This window comes from Dioscorea cayenensis, chromosome 4 (genome assembly GCF_009730915.1).
Source record: "Dioscorea cayenensis subsp. rotundata cultivar TDr96_F1 chromosome 4, TDr96_F1_v2_PseudoChromosome.rev07_lg8_w22 25.fasta, whole genome shotgun sequence".
In the NCBI taxonomy this organism is placed as follows: Eukaryota; Viridiplantae; Streptophyta; class Magnoliopsida; order Dioscoreales; family Dioscoreaceae; genus Dioscorea; species Dioscorea cayenensis.
The window spans coordinates 20,710,587-20,721,552 of record NC_052474.1 but is presented as its reverse complement, the minus strand read 5'-3'; the positions used below and the strand labels follow the sequence as shown (position 1 = coordinate 20,721,552).

Sequence of the window (10,966 nt, the reverse complement as noted above, 5' to 3'; positions counted from 1 at the left end):
CAACTGAGCAGCTTCACTTTAATTTGAGTGTTGATGGGGACTTTTGTTCCATCAACGGCCCTCTTGAGTCCTTTTCTGTTGGTGTAAAGAAATAAAGAATCACTGTAGGCATTTTATATTATACACACGGTAATGGTGAGTTTGGCTTCCTCTTGAGATCAAACTTAAACTTTGGACTTGAATTGTTCTTTTTGATGTAAGCTTAGCTTAACTGATTGGATCTTTTATGGTGGGCAGGTGACACCAAGGACTAAAGGGACACCAAAGTGAGTTGACTCCAAAGTATAGACATGGTCCTTGTTTAGCTCCTTGGCAACAAAAATGCACTGTGAGTTGACACTTTAAGTTTATATTGGACAATGCTTTCATTCTCTGGCCAAGACTCTAAAAGGGATTAAGAAACAAGCGATATGACCCTTGTTTGATTGCTCCATCCCCTTAGCAGAATGCAATGACTCCACAATTCCACTTCAGTTTATTTGTTTATTTATTAAAAGCAAAAAAAAAAAATTCTCCACTCCGGTTCCTTTTTCTTCTTTGGATACTAGAAGATTGATGGAAAGTGATCCTCGGAAAGAAAGAAAATTCCTGTCATCTCACTCTCCTCATTCTATATCTTGATTGGTTGATCCAAGGGAATGATATCAGATTTTGGGTACTGCAACCTTGGGTCCCATAATGTCATGTGCATAGATCCCAAAGCCCAAGAGAAATGAACTCTGGTCCACTCATGCTTTAGAGAGCCATAGACGATGCTTATTCCGTTTATACCATTATTATTATCTTTATGGTAAGTTATTGATTTGCCAATTAAAATTTAATATTTGATTCAACTAACATATAGCTCAGCTTGTTGCCTTTACTTGTGTCCCTCATTCCCTGCCTGCATGGGATCTAAACATATATGTATATTTTTATATAACTCACAGTGTTTTGTTTTTCAGCATTTGATGATGATATAAACAACATTCCATTGCTTATTGGTAAGTATATTTATTATAAATAAGTCTTGTTTTGAAGATGATAGACGAAGTTTTTAACTTCATTGTTGATCATATTCCATTGTTAACTGTAGAATTGAGGTCAAGTCCAGGTTATATTGGGTGATATTATAGTTTGTGATTGGATTCCATCAATTTTTATTAAATAGTGTGTTCAAGTCTTGTGATAGTGAGAAGTGTAGGCAGTGACTGGCAATTACAAAATACCAAACTAGTGATCTTTCCCTTTCATGTTATAGATGTGGGGCTAATATGGATATGAACGGTTTGGAAAAAGATGGGTCTTCTTAATTTGCATGCTTTGAGCCTCACATCCCCATTTGGAGAACTGGTCACCTTTATCCACCCCAAGACAAGAACTCAAAAGTGATTAGCCTCTTCTTTTATTGCTTTACTTTGTTGCCAAACTAACAAGAAGATGAGGCACGCTTGCTTATAGATTCTATAACCAGACAAAAGAAGTGAAGGACTACGCATGCAAAGTGTGATAAAAAACAAAAAACAAAAAACAAAAAGAAAAGATAGACCCCTTACTTTTTGCAATTTGCATCATGTATATGTTTTTCCTCTTTGCATACATATACTCTCATGATATTCCTTCTTATGTTAAATTCCATCATTTTCTTGCCTTTTGCTTCATACTTTCATTTTTATTATTATGACTATTGATTGAACCTGTTCTCATTATGCTGTAGAATTATAAGTTTGCGCATATACTTGTAATATTTTTATTTATGTTATATTATAGAAATTATTTTTCTTGTGTTTTCTTTTTTTAGGGTAATAATTTTTTTAATTTTTTTTTGTTTTAACGCTTGCATAATAATAGTTTATCAGTTTCAGTACATTTGAATTTTACAATATACAGAGAGAAAGACAGAGAGAGATCTACCTAAAAAGGGTTCCAACTTTAAAAAAATTAAAGCAGCTGGTCATTTAACCAACCCACTCAACAGAAACACAACATGGATGCAGACAATAATAAATCTTGTGTGTTCCTGTTTCTCATTGCAATTGCTTGTACCTTCTTCTGTTGCTCACCATTTCCTGGGATTGCATTGATGTTTCTTGTAGACAGAGAGTGGAGTATGGTGCAACCAACCACTCCAAAGTGGGGCCTCAATGACTTAAATTCCTATTGACATTGTATTTAACAACTTAGAGCAATTCAATGTCAAAACCTTCCTCTTCATGGGTATCTCACCCACTCACTATTTTCTTCCTCATTAAAGTTCATTGCAGTGTGGTAGTTTTACTGGACCATTTTTTATCATATCAGTTTGTGTTTCATATTTAAATTGCTTATCAATTGAAGAGACTACAGATAAAAAATAGAGATAGAGATAGAGAAAGAGAAAGAAACAACTGTTGGGAAGTGTATTACTTTGTCATCATGTGTATATTTATTTTTTCCCCTCATCTCTTGTCTAAATAAATGGTCCATCCCAATTTAAATTCAAACTCTCAATTGTATTTCAAATTTTTCTTTTTCTCTGTAGAATACTTTTGAATTTTTATTTTTGAATCTCACTCACTGTTTGTGTTTTGTGTTTTAGTAGGCCATGCACTCAATTGCAGACCATTGTTGGTACTGAGCAAGCAGACTTTCTCCACATGGGCATTTCCAAATACTTCTAAAGTGAGCAAGCATGATGCTATGGAAGCTCACAAGTCTTAACAGGTATAATGATATGAAAAATTTTATTTGTCTAAGTGGTGCAGTTTCCAAGCAAATAATAATAATAATATATATATCTCTTCTTATTCATTTCACAGGAGAAATAAAAAAAAAGGAAAGAGTATGGATTGAGCATCTATCATAGCAATGACAGGTCCAATATCATCTCAATTCTCTCTTTATTATTTTATTTTTTCTTTTTTAGTTTATAATATTCTTTAGTGTATTTAGATAAAGAAAATATGATGACCATATAAAATCAAGATTAAATAATTATAAGAGATAATGATATGATTGTGTATCATATGCATCACAAAGTAAAGGATACAAAAAATACAGGGAGATTAATAAGTGATAAATGTATAATTTATTTCATAAGATAATGTATCTATGGTGCATGTTTAGTTTATGAATCAATAAATATGTATATATGAATAATTTTGCTTCCATTATACTAATGGTCCTTACTTCTTTTTTTTTTTCCAAAAATAAAATAACAAAATAAAGAAGAAAAAAAAAAGGAAAGAAACTGTGGTCCATGAAACCCTAGTTTCCATGAAGCAAATCAAATATATATAGAGAGAGAGAAAGAGAAAGAGAAAGAGAATTTTGGATAGCTCCATGTTTTATTTAATGTTTCCGGGACCATTAAATGATGAGCTGGATGTTGGAAGCACCTGATTGTTCACCAATCTTAATGTGGTTGTTCAGATTGGATTGGACTTTCTTGGTTCCTTGATTTGATTGAAACTATACAATGCCTTCTACTTGGCTCAAAATATTTTAAAAACAAAAAGGGTAACATTTCAATGAAATAATTTTTTCTAAACTTGTATTTTTTTTATTTTTTTTTTGAATTTGTGGTATTTACATAAACATTTTCACCAAGCCAGTTGTTCGAAATAGCAGAAGTTTGGGTTGTGGTTTTCAGTTTAAATTTTTAACCGCTAGATTATTACTATGGTGATGAATTGCTAATATCTCTTTCTACTTTTATAGGTCATGATTGAGAGAAAAAACAAAAATTTATTTTTTATTTTATCATATTTAGTCTATTTTTATATTTTAAAAATTTTAAATTTATAGAATGGGCACAAAATTTTCTCAACTTTGTGGATAAATATATGAAATGGACATCTTACTAGTCTAGATATTATTAATAATAAAATTATTTGTACTTGATTTAGAAATAAGAATATGTTCTTTTTGAAAAAAAAAAATAAAAGAAGAAGAAGAAAGTTTGAAAATTGAAAATTTTAAATTTAAACTTGCTGAAATTTTTTATTTTATTTTATTTTATTTATTTATTTTAACATCTCATGCAAGCCAACCAAGATTGGACAAGACCCTAATAAGCACATATCAATGACAAGAGATAAGGTTTATCTTATGCAGGGGTGAACAGAGGCTTTGGTTGTGCTATCAGTGATTGAGATGTGATAGAAAAGCTCTTTTTTTAAAAAAATTTTTAATTTGTAATTTTTAATTATTTCTTTTTTCATATTTACCCTTACCAAATTTATATTTGCATGTACAACATCTATGACAAAGATTTCAAGGGTGTGTATGTAATAAGTTATTTTTGCAGGGATTACTATGACTTTTACAGTGGTATTGATATGTGTGAATTGTGATGAACTAGTGCTTGGCTGTGTAGCATTTATTAATAATTTTTTTGTGGGCCAAGTTATTGTGTTGTTTTTGCTGACTTGAAATTAATTCCTTGCCACATGCTTTTCTATCCAAATTACACACACAAACACACACAAATTTTTTATTTTATTTATTTGGAAAAAAAATTTGTTATAAATTAATATCTATTGCCTAGAAATAATTCATTTTTTTTTAAACTAAAAACTAAAAAACATTGGGTGTTGAGTTATGGAAGTAAAGATTCATATATATTTCATTCAAATTTATTTCTTGTCATCAAAAGTTCCAATTGGACTTTAAAGACACTTTGAATGTTTGAATTATCAAACAAGAAGAAGAAAAGAGTGTAAGAATATGATGACTCTTTCTAAGAACTAACTTTTTTTTTTTTCTAAGTTTTATTTATTTATTATTATTATTATTATTTAATGAAAGAATCTCTCTAGTGAGTTTGTGGATCAGATAGTTTGATGATGAAGTCAAGGATAAGGAGACAATAAGAATTTTCATTCTTTACAAAAATATTCATGGCCCATACTACATTTGTCTTATATTACCAACAAGAACTAATTAATTCATTGACCATTAATCTCACTTAATTTTTTTCTTAGTTTAACTAAATTAAGGAATAAAAATGTCAAAATCACAACAACAAAGGAATTAGAGATTAAAGAAGATGAAAGAAAAAGAAGGAGATGCAAAAATTATCCTTGAAAAAGTATCTTTGAATTAAAGCAGAAGAAGGTGGTGAAGAAGAATAAATAAAGCAATTCAGTATCCATTAAACAAAAAAGAAAAAAAGTTAACAAAAATATACAACATTACCATGAAAAGTTTTTCAAGTTATATATATATATATAAATAAACAAAGTGTTTGACTAATATTGATGCTAGTGAGTGATATCATCACAACATTAAGCTCAAAACCCAAGTGAGTGGAAATATCAATCACTTTTTATATATATATATATATATATATAGATTATATATAAATGATAATCCAATCATAGTATTATCATTCATGCACTAACTGAAATTAACTGAATCACAACCCACATGCTCACTTTGTTTAATATCTTGTCCCTACACACATGTCCATATGATAATCCACTAGTACTTCAAACTCTTCAACATTTTTTAATTATTTATTTATTTTAATAACTAACTTCTTTTAATCAAATAATTCCTTTTTTTTTTTTTACAATTTTTAATATATATATATATATATAGGCATTATGGGAGTTGGAACTTCTTTTCAAATTTTCTTCTCTCTCTGTGAGCCTATTCTGACACTCCTGTCTCTCTTTCTCTTTCTCTTTCTCTCTTAAGCTGGCGTAAGCTTGATGCCTGATATTGCAAGCTAAGCAAACATACCACGCTTTCCTTGAATCTCTCTCTCTCTCTCTTTCTCTCTCTTTCTGTCTATCTGTGTGTGTATGTGAGTATGGAAAACAAGAAAAAACACTATTAAACCAAAGTTCATCTTCTCTTTGTTTGCTTCAGTGTTAATAGTCTTGTTATTTCTGTAAACCTTCTTCAAAGTTGAAAGTCATGGAATGCAAGACTGATGTCCTTCTCTTCAACTTCTTTACTGTAAGTCCTACTTCTTAAACTCAAGTAGTATTCTATTCCCTACTATACATTTTCTTTCATCCTCTTCCTTTATCTTCTTCTTCTTCTTCTTCTAAACATTAACATTAAACTTAAGAGAGAGTGAGAGAGAGAGAAAGAGAGAGAGTTTTTGTTGTTTTATGTTGTTTCACTGTTGGATTAGTGGAAAACATTTAGGAAGTGAAGAACTAACTAGTGTAGTGTTGCATTAGTGGAAACCATTTTGGAACTCTTTTCTTTCTTCTTGTTTTACAGTGTTTTTCAAACTGTTGCATTAGTTGAAGTCATTTAAGAACTCAACATCATCATCATCATCATCATCATCTTCTTCTTCTTCTTCTTGTTGTTCTTGTTCTATGAAGTGGTGGAGATCCAGTATCTAGTGTTTATCTTTCTACTATTCTTTTTTCCTTAAAAAAAAAAAGAAAAAAAGAAGGAAAGAGGAATGGACCTTTCTGGGCATGAAGGAGTGGAGATGGCAATCCCAATAAGCAGCACTTACACTGTACAACAACGCCAACAACAACAACAACAACAAGCTCTTTCTCAAGGACTTATTAATGGACCTCATCCTCCATCTGAAGAACAACATCAACATAACCAAAAGAAACTTTCTTCTTCTTCTACTTCTCCTTCTCCTTCATGGGTGAAATACAAAGAGTGCTTGAAAAACCATGCAGCTTCCATTGGAGGCAATGCTACTGATGGTTGTGGTGAGTTCATGCCTAGTGGTGAAGAAGGCACCATTGAATCCTTCAAATGCTCTGCTTGTAATTGCCACAGGAATTTCCACAGAAAAGAAACTGATGGTAACTTTCCATTCATTCTCTTTCCTTTTTCTTCTTATTTTTTCATCCTCAAAAAGAAAATAATAATAATAATAATAACAGAAGTAAAAATTTCTTTTTATTTATCATTATATCATCATCATCAGTTGCAGAAACATACAGTTTAGTGCCAAGATCAGCAGGAGGAGCTCAAATGGTGATGCCTTTGGGATCATTCCACACTTCAGAGTCTGATGAAATGGATAGACAACAACATCATCATCATCATCATCATCATCATCATCAACAACAACAAGGTCCAGTTGTGAGGAAAAGGTTCAGGACAAAGTTCACTCAAGAGCAAAAGGAGAAGATGCTAGACTTTGCAGAGAGTGTGGGTTGGAGGTTGCAGAAACAAGAGGAGAGTGTTGTGCAACACTTTTGTCAAGAGATTGGTATCAAGAGGAGAGTTCTCAAGGTTTGGATGCACAACAACAAGCACAATCTTGCCAAGAAGGACCTTAATGACAGCAATGTTGTTGTTCATCCTCATCCTCATCCTCCTCCTCCTCCTCCTACTCATCATCATCATACTTCTCTTCAGCTTGAATGAAATTAGTTACTGAATCAATGCATTTTAATGCATCAATTAATGACTCTTTTTCACTCTCCTTCAGTTGTTTCTTTGTTGTAACTTGTGTACTTTAGGAGCTTAATCTAATCTCTCTTTTTTTTATTTTTTTATTTTTTTATCTGTTTCATTTTTTTCTTTGTTCTTGTTTGTGTGTTTGTATTGAGTTTTGTGTTTTCTAGTTTCATTAATGGTGTGACATTGTGATGCATTGTACTTCTTTCACCATTGAGAAAAAAGGTTATGATCTTTCAGTCCTTTTCCTTTTTTTCCTGATTCATGTCCTATAACTATAACCAATATGCAATTACAACAAAGTTATATTCTGACTTAATTAAAGTGTTAAAGTGCTACTTAATTAGTGAAAATAAACATTTACTGCATTTAGATTAGTTATGTTATCACAAACAAAGCAATGATCACTTGAAAGCTTTATTAGCATAAGAAAACATAAGACAAGTCACTCTGGGAATGACATACTAAAGTTCAAATAAAAAAAAATTCAAACTCTCTAGTAAGTTCCCTTGGCAACAAGTTCTTGAGCCATGGCCGGAGTCGGCAATGCCGGAATCGCTCCCTTCCTCGTCGTGCAGATCGCGCCACAAGCATTAGCAAATCGAACAGCTTCCCTCAGCTTCTCTTCATTCTTCATAAACCAAAGAATACACAATAATCAATTTACAAACAATATCTAATCCAACTATTAATTATTCAATCAATTAACTAACCTGATAGAGAGACTTATCCTTTGCCAATGAAACCAAAAGGCTTCCAACAAATGCATCACCAGCTCCTGTTGTATCTATTGTCTTCACTTTAAACCCTTCCACTCTTCCTTTGCATTCCTGATTTCCATTTTTCCCATTATTAACATTAACAAAACCATATAAACATATATATAATATATATATATAAACAAATGTAAAGACCTTGGTAAAGTATCTACATCCTTTCTCTCCATCAGTCACAACAAGCAACTTCAATCCTTCATGCCACAGTGACAAAACAACATCTTCCCTTTGTGGGTCCCTCATTTGTCAAAAATGCCACCTCATCATCACTAATCTATCACAAAAATAGATACTGTTGTTGTTAGGATGAGAAACACAAGTTTATATATTCAAATTCGAAGTATTACTACCTTTATAAAATCCGCCTCGGTCCAAATACTTTTAATTCCATCACGAGCCGCGTCATGAGAAGGCCAAAGCGGAAGCCGAACATTAGGATCATAAGATAAGAAAATGCCGGATTCTTTAGCAGCACGCATAGCCGCAAGGTGCGCGGAGCGGCACGGCTCAGAAATAAGACTAATCGAACCATAATGAAATATCTTCGCGCGGCGAATGAGCTCCATATTGAGCTCGGCCTCGGTTAGCAACATGTCGGCACTTGGATTACGATAGAACATGAATTCACGCTCACCGTCACTTTTAAGTGTCACGAATGCGAGCGCGGTGCGTGCATGAGTGTCGAAAAGAACTCCATCGTCTTCGACCCCGTTCTTTCTTAGTATGTCAGCTAACATGTGACCGAATTCATCGTCGCCGAACTGTTTTGGTGAATGTATAGATAAAGAACATGATGATTCATAGATGATATCTATAACATTTTATAAAGACTTGATTCTTTGATTCCAAGTTTGTAATTAGCATGAAATAGTGATGCAAATATATAGATATGATTCCAAGCTTTCATGGAAATTAATAGGAGGCAATGTTAGGTGTGTGTGTGGCCCTTCTTTGTGCTAATTTTATGCCCACATGCCTCGTGATTCGTGCTCCGCGTGATAGAACTATATATACATATGGATGTAGCTTTTCTAGGGAACAGAGAGAGGGCCCCACAGAATCGAATCAGAGAAATCCGAAACCCGATAAGGATTCGGATTCGGATTCGGATCCTACACTGAATTCTGACTCCGAAATTCGACCTAGTAGTTTTTTTAAAATTTTTTTTTCAGGTATTAAATAAGTTATTATATAATCACTTGATTCTATCATCCTGGATAATAAAAATTCAAATTTTATCTGTACATTTTTGAAAAAAATATCTAATTTTATGTGTAATTCTAAGAAACTAATATATGCTTTTATATATAAAAAAATCATTGTTTTTTTCCGCATTTATTACTCATTAAAAATATTATTTTTTAAAATATAATAAACAAAAAAGTCTGGATTATTTTAAAAAGATATCCAGACAAATTATTTTATTTACTTATACATAATATTAAACCATTTTTTTAATAATATACAAAGATAAACACCCTAAAATTTTTAAAAATGATTTAATCATCAAACTATATTATTATCATATGTGTAAGTATGTGCATCATATTTCCTATATGCGAGCACCTATTTTACTCAGTAAAATCATTATTTTAAAATATAAAAAAAGAACAAAATCTAGATTTTTAATATTTAGATTCAATTCTTATTCTATTAAAAAAACTTATATTTTGTATTTCAGCATACAAGAAAATTAAATTTATTTTTTAATAAACAAATGACAAGTGATTTTATTGAAAAAAAAAAGTCAGCAACAAATACAAAAGGCAGAGTTAATATAATAATATACATGTGTTTTCATTTTTCGCCCGTAAAATCAATAGACTTAGATACTATTTATAAAATTAAAATTTTTCATAATTAAAAAAACAAAAATTATAAAATTAATTTAATCATCAAACTATATTATCATTATCATATATATATATATATATATAATAAGGGAAACGATATGGAAACGGGTTTCAAATACGGAGGAAGGGATAGGGCCCCACCGAATCAAATCAGAAAAAGTTATCGGGCCCGTGATCTAGCGAAGCTCCGAAACCCGATAATCTTTGTTTATGCCACCCTTCCTTATCGGATTCGGATGCCACACTGAATTCCAACTCCGAAACCCAAAATCCCACCCATAAAAATTTCTCTTTTTTTTTCCCCCTAATATAAACATACAAATCTCCACTTATATTAATATAATCTTCTTTATTTCAAATAAAAAAATAATAAATTATTTCGAAAATTATTTTTCCACCAATAATTCAAACTCCAATTCCTTAGCGGATCCGGATTCAATCTGGAAGGATCCGACCCGCAAGAGCAAGAGAGAGAGAGAGAGAGAGAGAGAGGGATGGTACCTTGCCGACGAAGGCGGAGCGGCCGCCGAGCTTGGAAATGGCGACGGCGACGTTGGCCGGGGCGCCGCCGGGAGCCTTGAGAAAGCCGGTAGACTCAGCCAGAGAAACTCCGGCAACGTCTGGGACGAAGTCGATGAGCATCTCCCCGAAGGATACCACCAGCCCCGCCCCTTCGCTGCCTCCTTCCGCCGTGATCCCCATCCCTCAAACCCAATCTAAACCCTAAAACAAAACCCTAATTTCTCAAAACCAATGAGACACTGAGAATTTGGGCATTTTGGGGCGGGGGCTTTGTTTTATATAGACCAAATTGGCTGGCAAGCTAATTATTATTATTATTTTTCCTTATTTTTTTTTTAAAGTAATAATTAATATGAAATTTTAATTTTCATATTAATTTGATTTAATTTGAACTTATCCTTATTATCTCGTGTATACCACCCATCCACTCCACCATTTTTCGCACTTTAATAATTATAT

General features: G+C 32.2%; 1 protein-coding gene and 1 pseudogene across 1 annotated transcript; one reads left to right on the top strand and one right to left on the bottom strand.

Annotated features, from left to right (window-relative positions):
* Positions 1–5,611: 5,611 nt before the first annotated feature.
* On the top strand, positions 5,612–7,446 carry LOC120258141 (zinc-finger homeodomain protein 3-like). The gene is made up of 3 exons (XM_039265493.1): positions 5,612–5,925; positions 6,306–6,752; positions 6,878–7,446. Exons 2-3 carry the CDS (start codon positions 6,389–6,391, stop codon positions 7,321–7,323), a joined length of 810 nt encoding a protein of 269 aa, XP_039121427.1. The 5' UTR covers positions 5,612–5,925; positions 6,306–6,388; the 3' UTR covers positions 7,324–7,446.
* A 311-nt stretch (positions 7,447–7,757) lies between these two features.
* Positions 7,758–10,733, bottom strand: LOC120259092 (annotated as a pseudogene).
* Between the last annotated feature and the right edge of the window lie 233 nt (positions 10,734–10,966).